Source organism: Eimeria necatrix, genomic scaffold (assembly GCF_000499385.1).
Source record: "Eimeria necatrix Houghton genomic scaffold, Enh_scaff105, whole genome shotgun sequence".
NCBI classification, from domain to species: domain Eukaryota; phylum Apicomplexa; class Conoidasida; order Eucoccidiorida; family Eimeriidae; genus Eimeria; species Eimeria necatrix.
The window spans coordinates 22,501-37,295 of NW_013651850.1; the positions used below are offsets into that span (position 1 = coordinate 22,501).

The following is a 14,795-nucleotide window of genomic DNA, read 5'->3' on the forward strand; positions in this document are numbered from 1 at the left end:
AAGTAAGCTGCTGCTGCTGCTGCTGCTGCTGCTGCTGCTGCTGCTGCAGTGGTGCTGTTATTCAAGAGTTGAAAGACGGACAGGAAGCAGCAACTCCTGCTGCTGCTGCTGCTGCACTCGTGCTTGTGTTTAAGAATTGAAAGACAAAAAGCAAGCAGCAACGCTTGCGGCTGCTGCTGCGTCTGCGGCTCTTGCTGCTGCTGCTGCAGCTGGTTCGTCTGCTGCTGCTGCGCTGCTGCTGCTGCTGCAGCTTGCTGCAGGAGAGCGACGGAGCTTTGTGTCTCTTCACAGCAGCAAATCCTGTGCCGCTAATGGCTGTAAAGAGAGATGGGGGTTATGGCTATGACTCCACAGACTTGGCTGCCATTCGACACAGGTGGGGTTGTTGTACTTTTGGTCTTTGCTGCTGCTGCTGCTGCTGCTGCTGCTGCTTCTGCTGCTCTTGCTGTTGCTAATGCTGCTCTTGCTGCTGCTGCTGCTGCTCTTGCTGTTGCTAATGCTGCTCTTGCTGCTGCTGCTGCTACTTCTGATGTTGCTGGTGCTGCTTTTGCTATCGCTGCTCTCGTTGCTGCTGCTCTTGCTGCTGCTGCTGCTGCTGCTGCTGCTGCTGCTGCTGCTGCTGGTTTTGTGTGTGTTTTCATTCGATTTCTTGGGGAAAATTTTAGAATATAAAATATTTTAAATTAAAATGTTTGTAATCAAATTTAAAAAGGAAAAGTTTCTGAAATGGTGCTTTCCATGAATTCAAGAAAACTTGAAATGAAAATGATTTAGAGGCCAAGTCCAGTTGGCAAACTTGATGAACTTCATGAAATTAATTCAATTAAAATAAATTAAATTCAAAAACATTTTAAAAAAGGGTTTTTGAATTTAATTTCTTTTAGCCGAGTCAAATCTGGAAATGAACAAGTGCAAGTTCACGAAACACCGTTTTAGGGTTTTCCAGTTCCCGCCGCGTCTTTCTTTGATTTTTCTTTCTATAATCTCGCATTTATTATTTATTTATTATTTATTTATTGTTTATTTATTATTTTTATTTACTTTTATTTATTTTTATTTGTTTTATTTGCTTCTTTGCTTTCTAGACTGGTAACTTGCAAGAATGACTGGCTCATCTACGTGACCGATATGGGCCAAGAAGAGCATTTCATGAAACTCTTCGAAGCCGCCAAAATGGCAGGTGTGCCAAACCCTAAACCCTAAACCCTAAACCCTAAACCCTCGATTGGTCAGTGTTTCGCGTGCATTCCTTCGTGCCTGCAAAGCGGGGCGGTTTCGGCTCGCGTGCAGTTTTCAGGCTCCGAACTGGAGCTCTAGGGTTTAGTGTCAAGGGTTTAGGGTTTAGGGTTTAGCAGGGTTTAGGGTTTAGGGTTTATGTCTCAGGCTAGCATAACAGTGTAAAGCTCAGGGTTTAGGGTCTAGGGTTACGGGCCTGCGTTTGAGGCTGTGTTGCGCGTTCCGGGTTCCGGGCTTAGGGTGCAGGGGTTGGGGTTTAGGGTTTAGGGTTTAGGGTTTAGGGTTTGCGCCTTAGGGTGGTACACTCCGGGCCCGCAGCGCTGCTGCTTCGCGGGTTTCGGAGTGGTTCAGGGTTTCGACGGAAAGAAATTCAAAACCCGAAGTGGAGAAGTTGTGAGACTTGTCGATTTGCTGGATGAGGCAGTTTCCAGGGCCAAGGAGGAGCTGCAGCGCCGCGCCGCGGAGGAACAGGGTAGGGTTTAGGGTTTAGGGTTTAGGGTTTAGGGTTTGGGGTTTAGGGTTTAGGGTTTGGGGTTTAGAGTTTGGGGTTTGGGGTTTAGGGTTTGGGGTTTAGGGTTTGGGGTTTGGGGTTTGGGGTTTAGGGTTTGGGGTTTGGGGTTTAGGGTTTAGGGTTTGGGGTTTAGGGTTTGGGACGTGGGGTTTAGGGTTTAGGGTTTGGGTTGGTGCACGGGACGGCGAGGGTTTGGACGGGCTGGGGAGCGGTTTTGGGGGCGCAGAGGGTTAGGGTTTAGGGTTTAGGGTTTATGGCTTAAGGAATTTCTTCTTTATCTGTTTTTCTTTGCTGCCGCTGGGGCCAGCCTTCTGCTGCTTACGAGAGCCTAGAGCTTAGGGTTTAGGGTTTAGGGTTTAGAACTTAGGTTTTCTCAAGGTTATCGCTATACGTAGAGAAGCTACTATTACTACTACTACTGCTGCTGCTGCTGCTGCTGCTGCTGCTGCTGCTGCTGCTGTTGAGCAGCGCAGAGGCCTTTTCGCTGAAACCCTGCAGGGTTTAGGGTTTGGAAATGAGGGTTTGTGGTTTAGAGTTTGCTTGAGCTGCCAGCTGCTGCCTTCCGGCTTTCCGTTTGTGTGTGCTGCAGCAGAAGCAGCAGCAGACGACGCTGCTGCTGCTGCTGCTGCTGCTGCTGCTGCTGCTGCTGCTGATCTAGATAAGAGGGCGCAGGTGCTGGGGTATTCCGCAGTGAAGTATTTCGACTTGAAGCAAAACAGAACCACCGATTACCAGTTTTCTTACGACCGCATGCTGGACTCGCGGGGTGCGTAAACCCTAGTTTAGGGTTTAAACCCTAATTTAGGGTTTTAACGCATTTTTAGGGCCTAAACCCTAACTTAAGGTTTAAACCCTCATGTAAAGTTTAAACCCAAATTGGGGGTTTAAACCCTAATTTAGGGTTAAAGAAGGCCGAGGCTGTCTGGCTCTCACGCGGCTAGCTGCAAACACCCGTCAGCGCCGCAGCAGCTCTTTTAAGCTTCGCTGTTTGAAGGGTTTAGGGTTTAGGGTTTAGGGTTTGGGGTTTATGTACATCTCTAACGCTTATCAATTTTAAAAGGGCCTTTAAAACACTTTTAAAGAGATAAGAGCAAAGATAAACTCAACGCTCAATAGTGCTGCAACTTAAAGAGGCTGCATGCGCATTGAATCCCTAAAGCGCTCTGCTGCTGCTGCTTTTGCTGCTGCTGCTGCTGCTGCTGCTGCTGCGAACTTCTTTTACTTTTTGCTGCTGATGAAATGTTCAGGGAATACTGCGGTGTATCTACTCTACGCCTATGCGAGGATTTGCGCCATCTTCAGAAAGGCGGGGGTCGACCCCAAAACCCTACCACCAAGTGCTGCTGCTGCTGCTGCTGCTGCTGCTGCTGCTGCTGCTGCTGCTGCTCTTGCTGCTGCTGCTCTTGCTGCTGCTGTTTTTGCTGCTAGTGCTTTTGCTGCTGCTGCTGTTGTTGCTGCTGCTCTTGCTGCTGCTGCTCGTGTTGCTGTTGCTTTTGCTGCTGCTGCTCTTGCTGCTGTTTCTGCTGTTGCTGCTTCAGCTGGCGCAAGCAGGAGCTCGTTTGCTGCTGCAGTTTGTTAAAACTCCTTTTAGTTTTTTTTAATTTTTTTCTTTTTTCTTTTTGCCTCAGGCGCTTTAAAAATCAAAGAGCCCAGCGAGCGGCAGCTGGCCTTTTTGCTGCTGCAGTTTCCTGATGTTGTCTTTGGCATTTTGGATGACCTGCTGCTGCACAGGCAAGCAGTTGCAGCAGCAGCAGCAGCAGCAGCAAGAGCAGCAGAAAGTACAGCTGCAGCGGCAGCAGTAGCACTAGAAGTAACAGGTGCAGCCCTGCCCGCAGCAGCACAGCTGCAGCAGCACCGCCGCAGCCGCTGCTGCTGCTGCAGCAGCAGCAGCAGCAGGGGCCGCGGCCACCGCCGCAGCCGCAGCAGCAGCAGCAGCAGCAGCAGCAGCAGCAAGTGTGGGGTCGCGTTGCGTGTGGGTGGCTGCAGGCTGGCGGAGTTTGTCTACAAAACCACTTGTTTGTTTTCGGACTTTTATATGAATTTGAAAGTTTTGGATTCTGAAGAAGAGACGCAGCAAAGTCGTTTGCTGCTGTGCGAAGCCACGCGGAAAGTGCTGGAAACTGCTTTCTTTATTCTTGGGATTACCCCGCTGCAGCGGATCTAAGAATGCCATTTCTCGAACTAAATGCTGCTGCTGCTGCTGCTGCTGCTGCTGCAGCTGCTGCTGCAGCTGCTGCTGCAGCAGGAGAATGCTTGATTATTCTATTTATCCATTTAAAATGTGAAATTCAAAAAAAATCCGAAAAATGCCAATTCGATGAATGAGAACTGACTTGGCCGCATGCGCTGGAGTGTACAGACACCGCGAGTGCATGCATGCATGCATGCATGCATGCATGCATGCATGCAAATGGCATTTGCATGCATGGATGCATGCATGCAAGTTTACATGTTTTCGAAATTTTCGGAAAGTGCATTAATCAGTGGCTTATGTAAACCAAATATGGATAAATATATATATTTATAAATGCATGCAGCATGCGTTTTGTATCTGTGGAAGTTTGGATTCTTAAAAACCCAAAATGCCAAAATATATATTTATATTCAGTTTGGATTCTTAAAAACCAAAAATGCCAAAATATATATTTATATTTATTATGCAGAATAAATATATTTACAAATAAACATATATGCAAGTAAATGTGCTGTATGTACACAGAAATGCGCATTCGTACATATGCAACTGTGCAACTAAAAACAAATTTAACTGCAAATATATTTCATATTACATTATATTATGAATATATATACATATATATATACAATATATATATATATATATATATATATATATTGTGTATATATATATACATAATATAGATATATATATGTGTACATATAAATATCATAATATACATATATATATACATATATATATATACATATATATATATAGATATATATATATATATATAACGCGTATTTGTATATATGTATAAATGCGCGCACAGAAGTTAATGAAAATATATTAAAAATAAAAAATAAAATGCAATTAATTAAATACAATTAATTATGTAAAAAGCGAAACAAACACAGTGTACGTAAACCCTGCATGCAGACACGCAAATGCGCATTTATGTTTTCTGGAATTCTATTTGTGAATTCAACAGCGCCTTTTGCTGCAGCACAAGTAATCCATTTAATTTGCTGCAGCACAAGTAATCCATTTAATTTGCTGCAGCACAAGTAATCCATTTAATCCTTTAAATGCATTTTCTTTGTCTGCTTCTTCACTGACGGTTTTCTTTCGCTTTGCTTCCTAACTACCTGACGGGTGGACGCAGCAGCAGCAGCAGCAGCAGCAGCAGCAGCAGCAGCGGCAGCAGCAGCAGCAGCAGCAGCAGCAGCGGCGGCAGCAACAGCAGCAGCGGCAGCAGCAGCAGCGGCAGCAGCAGCAGCGGCAGCAGCAGCAGCAATAGCAGCAGACACGGGCCCGGGGACACGGCGTACGGCTAGCTCGCTTGCAGCCTGGCCTGGGCCTGCCTGCTCAAGCAGCTGCTGGTGGCTAGCTAGGTAGCTAGCTAGCTGGCTAGCTAGCTACCTAGCTAGCTGCCTTTTCAAGCATCTGCTGATGGCTAGCCAGCTGTCTAGCTGCCTAGCTGGCTAGCTAGCCAGCTAGCTGGATAGCTAGCCAACTAGCTGGCTAGCTAGCTGGCTAGCTAGCTAGCTAGCTAGCTAGCCAACGAGGTGCCTGGCTAGCTGCCTGACTAGGCTGGACTTGTGCGGTTTTTTAGTTTGGTGTGGCGAATAGAAAGAATTGACAAGAAGTTTCCTTTGGCTGGGCGAGCTGCTGCTGTTGCTGCTGCTGCTGTTGCTGCTGCTGCTGTTGCTGCTGCTGCTGCTGCCGTTGTTGCTGCTGCTGCTGCTTTTGCCGCGGTTGCTGCTGCTGAAACAGCACTGCTAGGTGTTTCGTCCGAAGCAGCAGAGGGCAACTGGGGTTTATGAAAAGCATATTTGTGCATTTTGAAAATAAAAAAAAATTATTTATTTATTTATTTATTTATTTATTTATTTATTTATTTATTTATTTATTTATTTGTTTTAAAGGGCCTTTGCAGCCACAGAAATTGATCTGGAAAAGAAATTCCAAAGCGAGCAGATTAGGGATTCAACTTGACTAGCTGTCTAGACACCCGGAGCAGCGCAAGGAAGCAAACGGAAGCGGAAGCAAAGCAGAAATAAGCAGCAGCTGCTGCCTGCTGCTGCTGCAGCAGCAGCAGGTGCTTCTGCTGCTGTTGCTGCTGCTGTTTTTGCAGCTGTACTCGAGCAGACACAACTGCAGCCGCAGCAGCAGGAACAGCAGCAGCAGCGGCAGGAGCAGTAGCAGCAGCAGCAGCAGCAGTTTCTGCAGCTGCTGCGCAGAAAAGAAAGCGAAATTGCGAATTCGTACAAATGCGAAAATGCTATTTTGCATTTAATTGAATTTCTATCTAACATTTGGAGGAGTTTTGCTGGTCCAGTGTACGTACAGCTCACGGGGCTGCTGCTGTCTGCAGCAGCTGCTGCCTCTCCTGGTCCTTAGTCGGCTTTGCCCAGGCGAGTTAAGCGAGGCTTCTTGACTTAAAATCCTTATTTTTGGATTTTAATTTTATTTTCCTTCAATTGCTGAAAGAATTAAAGGCTGGAAACGCACAAATCGACCCGCTTGCTGCTGCTGCTCCGGCGGCGCTGCCGAGGCGGTTTCGACTGCGCTCCACTGTACGTACACCTCAGCAACCACAAAACTAGCAGCAGCCACGAAGGTTGCTCTGCCAGTTTCATTTAGAGGACACACACTTCGCCTGGGCGCGGTGGCACGCAGGATGAGCAGGAACAGCAGCAGCAGCAGCAGCAACAGCAGCAGCAGCAGCAGCAGCCGCAGCAGCAGCAACAGCGGCAGCAGCAGTCATCACTTCAACGCCTAGCGCAGCCTGATGCAGCCTCTGTGCTGCTGCCTTCTGTGTTGCGACTCTTCTCTCCACCCGCCTGCAGGCCGTTCCGTTGCCTGCTGCCGATTTTGCTGCTGCTGCTGCTGCTGCTGCTTGTTGCTGCTGCTGCTTCTCAGACAAGCTGCAGAGGCATTTAGCCGGAGCCCCTCCCAGGGCTGCTGCTGCTGCTGCCAAACATGTGGGGCCGCATCACGGAGTCCTTTAGCAAGGTTAAGAAGAAGGCAGATGAGGTGCTGCTGCTGCTGGTCATTTTGCTGCTGTTGCTGCTGCTGCTGCTGCTCATTTTGCTGCTGTTGCTGCTGCTGCTGCGACAAATGGCCCTGCTGTACATGTCAGCATTGTTTTTGCTGTTCTTCCGCTCGGATGCATAGCTGCTGCTGCTGTTGCTGCTGCTTGGTCGAGTGCTTCGCTGGTTCTGTTGCTTTTGCTGTTGTTGTTGTTGTTGTTGTTGTTGTTGCTGCTGCTGCTGCTGCTGCTTCTGCTGCTGTTGCTGCTGCTGCTGCTGCTTGCGAACTGCAACTTGCGAGCTGCAGCGGCTGGTGTTTGCTGCTGCAGGTAGCTTCTTCTGTTCAGTCGGGCACAGCCCTTTTATCTCGCGCGCGAGATGTGCTGCTGATTTTGGGGGGAGGCACGGAGCATGCTGCTGCTGCTGCTGCTGCTGCTTTTGAAGGACTGACAGCAGAGCAGCTGCTGCTGCTGCTGGAGGAGCAAGCAGCAAACGTCAGGTCTCCAGACGAGCTGCAGCGTGTGCTTCACATCTGGACCACCCTGCTGCAGCACGACGGTAAGCAGCAACAGCAGCAACAGAAGCAGCAGCAGCAGCAGCAGCAGCAGCAAAACTCGTAGAAGCACTCTTTAATGCTGCTGCGGTACTTTCTTGTTGCTGCAGACAACTCAGACGCTCCCCGCTTTCCGTCGGGTGACGTGGAGCAGCAGCAGCAGCAGCAGCAGCATGAAGCAGCAGGCAACGGCTCTTCTGCAGCAAACCCCACAGCGCAGCAGCAGCAGCAGCAGCAGCAGCGGGCAGGCAGCGATTTCGCGCAGCAAATTTCGAAGGAGCAGCAGCTGCTGCGCGAGCTGCAGCTGCCCCAGAAGTTTCTGAGTCCCGACTTTGGCTTTGCAGAGGTCAGCTTTACAGAAGTCAGCAGCAGCAGCAGCAGCAGCAGCAGCAGCAGCAGCAGCAGCAGCAGCAACAGCAGAAATATTGGCAGCAACAGCAGCAGGAACATTAGCAGCAGCAGCAGCGGCTGCTGCTGCTGCTGTCTAGGGTTCCTAGAGAAAGGGAAAGATGGAGTGTATAGATTGTAAGAAGCAGCTGGTCCGGGCTCAGAGTGACAAAACTGCATTGCAGCACCTTTATAGCTGCTGCTGCTGCTGCTGCTGCTGCTGCTGCTGCTGCTGCTGCAGGTGCTGTTTCGTTCTGCAGCGCCGCAGCTGCTGCTTCGGTCCATCGCGAAGCGGCCGCAGCTGAGGGCACTTATCCTCACGCGAGTGCAGCAGCACACCTTGCTGATTCACCGCCAGCAGCAGCAGCAGCAGCAGCAGCAGCAGCAGCAGCAGCAGCACGGTGCTCCGCAAGAGCCCGTGTCTCCTTCTGCTGCGCCTGGAGAGCAGCAGCAGCAGCAGCAGCAGCAGCAGCAGCAGCAGCAGGGGGAAGCAAAGGGCGCGTCTGCGCTGCAGTTTGTTGCTGCAGAGCCGCAGCCAGAAGATATCCTTGAAGAAGTGCCGGATGAGCTGGAGCTGCTGTTCCAGCAGCTGCTGCTGCTGCTGCAGCAAACGCTGCTGCTGTCGTCGCAGCAGGCCCTGCGGCTGCTCGACGCGCTGCTGCTGTCTGCTGCTACTGTTTCGGAGACAGAAACTGCTCTCAAGAGACTCAGGGAACAGGCAGTGCTCAAGCAGCAGCAGCAGCAGCAGCAGCAGCAGCAGCAGCAGCAGCAGCAGCAGCAGCAGCAGGACGAGCTCTCCCCTGCTGGCCACCCAAAGGCTGAAGCTGCAGAGAGAGATGCAGCAGCAGCACAAGTGTCCCCGACGCCGCCGCCACCGCTGCAGCAGCAGCAGCAGCAGCAGCAGCGTCAGCACGGAAGTGAGGCTGAAGCCTCCGGCAGCAACAACGCCGCAGCAGCAGCAGGTGCAGCAGGAGCTGCTGCTGCTGCTGCAGAAGCAGCAGTTGAAGGCTTCCTGGAGGAGGAAGAGCCGCTGCTGCAGGACATCTCTGTTGCTGCTGCTCGCGGCGTGTCCGGCGTTCTTGCTGCAGCAGCACTGCTGCAGCGGCGGCAGCAGCTGCAGCGGCTGGAACACCAAATCTCAAGACTGCAGCAAGATGCTTCTGCTTTGGGGAGAAAGATTGAGGCTTGCGACATACCCCTTGCTGAGGATGCAGATGTTAGCTGCTGCTGCTGCTGCTGCTGCTGCTGCTGCTGCTGTCGCTGCTGTTCCTTCTGCTGCTCCTGAAGCTGTCGCTGCTGCTGCTGCTGCTGCTGGAGTTGCTTTTGTTGCTGCTGCTGCTGTTTTCGCTGCTGCCGGAGTAGCCGTGGCTGCTGCTGCTGCTCCGCAGCTGTGCTGTGGCTGCCGACCTCACACGGCGAGTTCTGCTGCTGCTGCTGCTGCTGCTGCTGCTGCTGCTGCAGGCAGAAAAGCTCTTTGTGCCGCAAAACATGAGGCTGCGGGCGAGCACCCGGCTGCTGCAGCAAACAGTGCTGCTGCAGAAGCTGAAGGAGCAGCTGCACGAGCTGCTGCCCAAAGCAGCAGCAGAGGCGCTGGAGGGCATAAAGCTGCTGCAGCAGCAACAGCAGCAGCAAATGCTTGTCTGGAAGCAGCAGCAGCAAGCATCGGATGCTTTCCTCAACAAGCTGCGGGTCAGCTGCTGCTGCTGCTGCACGCTCTCTCCCTTATGCTGCGGCAGCAGCTCCGCTTGCCGCTCGACCTCCCTCTTATTCGTGGCTCTGTGCTGCTGCTGCTGCTGCTGCTGCTGCTGCTGCTGCTGCAGAAGCACATTGAAGCCTCAGCTGATGGCCTTGTGTCCCGGGCTGTCTCCTTAGAGTCGCGGAGATCGGAGGCGCAGCAGCGGCTGCAGCAGCTGGAGGAGAGGCGACTGTCTCTTCAGCGGCAGCTGGAGACTTGTCTTTCCGAGGTTTGCTGCTGCTGCTGCTGCTGCTGCTGCTGCTGCTGCCGCTGCTGACGTAGGCGTGTTTGCCGGTGCTTGTGGGGGCTGGTCCTGACTGCCTGTTGCTGCTTCGTGTTTTGCTGCTACAGTTTGGTTGTGCTGCTGCTGCTGCTGCTGCTGCTGCTGCAGATTGCGAAGGTGAAAGACACGTTGCGGGCAGCGCATGCAGCAGAGGAGCAGCTGCACAGAGAAGTGCAGCAGCAGCAGAGCAGCAGCAGGAAGCTGGAAAGGAGGCAGCAGCAGCAGCAGCAGCAGTGGAAGATGGCCAAAGACAGCCTCGTGCTGTTTCAGCAGGCTGCACTGGACGCAGCAGCAGCACACGGCGAAGCAACAGAAGTCTCTGCTGCAGTTGCAGACGCCGACGCGAAGGAGCTCGAAAGTAAGCTGCTGCTGCTGCTGTTGTTGCTGCTGCTGCTGCTGTTGTTGCTGCTGCTGCTGCGGCTGCTGCTGGCTAGCCAGCTGTATGGACGTGCAACCAACGCAGCACTCTGCGTTAACGAGATGGGCATTGAGAGGCTGCTGCAGCAAGAGCAGCTGCTGCTGCTGCTGTTAGTGCTGCTGTTGCTGCCGCTGCTGCTGTTGTCAATGTTGCTGCTGCTGCTGCTTCCTGGTGGCTCTGCGGTGTACAGACTCTCTGCAGACTTTGGTTTGCCGTCACTTTGCATTTGAGAAGAACCGCGTGCAGCAGCAGGCAGCAGCGCTGCGGCAGTGCATGCGGAGCCTCGACTTGCTGCAGCAGCAGCAGCAGCAGCAGCAAGGAGCTGCCGAGGGACTGGACGAGGCCGAGCTGGAGCTGCAGCAAGAGGAACAGCAGCAGCAACTGCATCTGCTGCACAGACAATTCCTTAAAGGTCTGCAGCGGCTGGATACGGCCTTTGCAGAATCCCAGTCATTCTTGCAGGCGCATGCAGACACGCTGCAGGACGCGCTGCAGCAGCAGCAACTAATGCTGCGGCACAAGCAGCAGCAGCACCAGAGCGACGGGTCACCCGGCGCTGCTGCTGCTGCTGCTGCTGCAGCAGATGCCGTGCAGAAGCACGAGGCAGAGCAGGCAGCTCGCGCTGCGCTGCGGGAGATTGCTGCGGTGTACACGCAGGTGCAGCAGGAAGCTACCCCATACCTTCACAAACTCCGTGAGCTGCTGCCTTGATTCGTCGCAGCTGCTGCAGCTGCTGCAGCTGCTGCTGCTGTGATAACTGCTGCAGCTGCTGCTGCAGTTGCTGCCGCTGGTGCAGCAGCGGCACTGCATTTTGAAAGGATAGAGCTGCCACTGTGGCTTCGGGTTCGCCTCGTAAGGTGCGTGATGTTGTTGTGCTGCTGCTGCTGCTGCTGCTGCTCTTCAGAGGATGAAAGGTCATATTCTCGGTCTGAAGGTGCTCCTGCTTTGACGGAAGCAGCAAAAGCAGCAGCAAACTGTGCACCCAGCATTTCCTCGACAGAAGCAGAAGAGAAGCGGGAAGCAGGTGACCTTGACAATTCATTTCCAGCGGCCACAGGGCCCGCAAGAGCAGCAGCAGCAGGCGGTTCAGCTGCTGCACCCACTCCAGCAGCAGCAGCAGCAGCAGCAGCAGCAGGAAAAGAGGGAGCCCTGCAGTTCTTCAAACTCGACGGTGACAGCGGCCCCCCAACGCCCGTGCTTGAGCCTGCTGCTGCGCCTGAAGACGCGCAGCAGCAGGCCGAAACGCAACAGGGTGCTGCAGCAGCAGCAGCTGCTGCTGCGCCAGTTATAAAAGGGGGCCTGCCAGATCTATTGTAGCTTTGCAGCTGCTTAGTTGCAGCTTGAGTCACCAGGAAAGACTCTCCACCAACCGCTTTCTCACGGGGCTGCAGCAGCAGCAGCAGCAGCAGCAACAGCAGCAGAATGCTGGATTAGCCTACGTGTTCAAGTTGATGTTGGAAATACAAAACCTATTCTGAAGTTCCCTCTGCAAAGAGGAAAGCGCGTTTGTTGAAGAGCAGCGTTGAACATATCTTTTCCTTTTTGTTTGTATCCTCAAGCAAACTTAGTTTCTCATTTTTCTTGAACACTTCCCGCAGTCATCTTGCTGCTTTTGCAGAAACTTGCATCTCTTGCTGCTGCTTCCCTGCTGGCTAGTAACGGCATCGCAGGCTGTAGGGTTAGCTGTACTTAAGGTGTTTAGCGTGGCTAGCTGCGGGCGCCTGCAGCTAGCTAGCTGCTAGCTAGCTGCTGCCTTGTGCAGTTTGGAGCTGCTGGCGCTTTCCCATCACTTTTGCTGCAGCGGGAAACTCCAGAGAAGGCTTGCTGCACTCGTGCTGCAGTCACGAAGTTGCTGCTCATTTCTAACGGAGGTCACTTTTGCACATTCCACTCGCCGTGTTCACATTTGAATCCTAGTAGTCTACTTCAGACTTCAGAGGGAATAACTGTTCATTACTGGAGCTCGAAGACCATTTTAAATGGAGGCATCCGCGAACATCGGAAACTCCTTGAAGTTTATTTCTGAAACGGCGCGCGGAGAAACAGCATCCTATTGGTGCGCTGGGACTCGTCAAAGTTGAATTTGACTCTGGTGTGTCATGATGGGCTTGCTGTGCCCGTTGGCCGCGCGTCTTCGGCATTTTGCGTGCAGTTCATTGGAGTAAATTCGCGTCTTTCTGGCTTTTATCCTTAGCTCCTTCCTCCTCTGCGACGCAAGTCGTTGCCACGGGAGAGGCATTAGGTTACCTCAGCTGGTGCTCCCCGTATTTAACGTTCTTCGGAATTCCAATGTTCCTGCAAGTTTCGTTTCATGTCTTGGGAGTGTGCAGAATGCAGCGAGCACCTTGCTTATCTTTGTGCCATTCCAGCCTTCGCAGCTCTGTGGGCCTCCGGCCCGCCGCAGTCGCCAGTTCAGTATTAAATGTGTTATTTAGTTCTTAAATATTTGCGTTTAAGTACTTATTTCAATGTAAAAATTTGCGGGAACAATTACTTGGAAGAAACAGATCGAGCGGCCAGTCGCACCGAGACCACATTCAGACCAGATCGTTCCGGATTTTACGTTCCGGCCTCAACGGCAGATAATTGCGCAGAAGTTCAAATGTTAAAAAGAAAAGAAAAAAAATGACTTTAGGCAGATTTTCTTTGCAGTTAGAAGCATCTCATGAAGTCAAATTAACTCGTGGCAGGAAGTATTGAGAGCGCTCGCAAGCGCGTCCTTGCCGAGACCATGGAAGCATCTGGAGGCGTACGGCTCCAGCATAATCTGTTAATTGGCCGAATTTAGGCATTTTTGATGCCACTTAAGAGGAAATTCAATTTAATGCCCTTGTCTGTGGGGCAGGACGGCCAGACCTTCCGAACATTATCATCCGCAGACGCACTCTCGATTTAAATGAGGAACTTGGCTTTCGCCTCGTCCCCAGTTCGCTCTTTTGTTTGATTCCAAAGCATTAACGGGCTTGAAACCCGAATTTTCTCGGCGCTGCCGCTCTCTCGCAGTGCTAAGTTTCTGCTGCGGACCACCTCGAGCGACTCACCACTTCACAAATGTTTGCCGCCAACGAGAGCGAGCAGCCGGAAATCAGGGTGACGTACTTGACATATCCAAGTATTGACTTAAAAAGGGATTTCCTGCGAAGCAGGCGGAAGGCCAGCAACCGAAGATCCAGCTTCAGCCTCCTTGCCTCCGGAGTAGCCGTGGCCGTTATTGCCTTCTTAATTGTTCACTGCGCACTTGCAATTAAAAGCGGCGAAGCCCATGGGAACTTGCAAAGGAGGCTTGCTGGCCGAGTGCGACAATAGAGATCTTGTAAAATTTGCTGCGCAAAGTTTCACATACAAAACACGGCAGCCGAGAACTAGTTCGCATGTAGTTTCTTTAATGAGGCAGCAGCAACCTCTCCTAGTTCTTCGCAAGCCACGCCGCTGCTCGATGAGCATTCATGAGTGAATGACTCCTCACTGCATGTGTTAGTTTGCTTTTTTTTCTTAGTTGCCGTCTCACTGGGGCTGGAACAGGCAGCACGTAGGCCCTCTAAGGCCAGTTCCGCCATATTGCGAGAGACCCCCATCATATGAAGAAGCTATGATGGATGATGGTCAGGAGGACGCTGAAAGTTATCCAGTTCGCGAACGTTTCAATGAGCCAGTGTACCGTGGAGCACAACCAAGATATAGTAGAGGCGCTTCGCCAGCAGCAGATATGAGCGCATTGACACTTTCACGCACTGGTGCCCTAATGGTTCCCCCGCGTTTCGACCCTTTCGAAGTGCCCATTCAGTTAATATACAAATTTCCACGCATCGAAGACCGTAGCGTACGTCTGCAGCGTCCAGAAAAAGCAGAAACTCTTGCAGTGGCTCACCGCCGGTCCTTCTTGCGTTGTCCAGATTTGTCAGGTATGTTGCGTAGCGAATCCTAGGAAAGCTGCATATGCTGGATGTTGAATGCTGGCGGTGCTGTGCTTGCCTCAGATGAAAAACACAATGTTCGACGTCATGGCCTTCTTCAGAAGTCTTGGAAGGCCGCATTACCCACTCCGCACACGTGAGGGCTGCAAAGAACTGATGCTATGGGTTTAGTCTGGAGAATGGAATTTTGGGAGCAAACATGGGTGCACTCTGTAGTTTCTTTTTCTTGGCTATTTGTTAATCTGATAAGCCAAGGAATTGAAAGTCTGCTATTCGAAAGATTTTCGATTACGCAATCTGCTACCTGATACCTTTGTAACTTTCAGTGCGCATGGATGTGTCACGGTGCTCGCCTTAACTGCAAAAGTTGGCATTCAGGCGCAAGCGTATCAAACCTAATATAGTTGGTTGATGCTGACTTCGTGTAATGCGCAATTTACAGGTCGTTTTCGAGGAACTTTTTACGCTGCCCTGTTCGAGTTTACCGCTCAAGAAATGGTGAGATGAGCAGACGAGCGCTCTGCACTAGTGGGAAATTTGGCCG

The 14,795-nt window shown here is 51.7% G+C and overlaps 2 protein-coding genes across 2 annotated transcripts in view; both read left to right on the plus strand.

The window, feature by feature from the left end:
• Positions 1–5,226, plus strand: part of ENH_00001980 (arginyl-tRNA synthetase, putative) — a gene marked incomplete at both ends in the record, with an annotated part of 5,286 nt that extends 60 nt beyond the window's left edge. The window contains 7 exons of the mRNA XM_013578202.1: positions 1–2; positions 251–376; positions 1,086–1,180; positions 1,532–1,708; positions 2,337–2,513; positions 3,376–3,557; positions 5,092–5,226. The exon at positions 1–2 is cut by the window's left edge and continues 60 nt beyond it. Of these exons, the coding sequence (XP_013433656.1) occupies positions 1–2; positions 251–376; positions 1,086–1,180; positions 1,532–1,708; positions 2,337–2,513; positions 3,376–3,557; positions 5,092–5,226 (894 nt within the window). The remainder of the gene's footprint in view (positions 3–250; positions 377–1,085; positions 1,181–1,531; positions 1,709–2,336; positions 2,514–3,375; positions 3,558–5,091) is intronic.
• A 1,685-nt stretch (positions 5,227–6,911) lies between these two features.
• ENH_00001990 (hypothetical protein, conserved) lies at positions 6,912–11,654 on the plus strand (the record flags this gene model as incomplete). The annotated part of the gene is made up of 9 exons (XM_013578203.1): positions 6,912–6,965; positions 7,291–7,519; positions 7,625–7,860; positions 8,143–9,117; positions 9,363–9,590; positions 9,722–9,865; positions 10,028–10,277; positions 10,528–11,031; positions 11,242–11,654. The coding sequence occupies 9 exons, from the start codon at positions 6,912–6,914 to the stop codon at positions 11,652–11,654; spliced, it is 3,033 nt and encodes a 1,010-aa protein (XP_013433657.1).
• Positions 11,655–14,795: the final 3,141 nt, after the last annotated feature.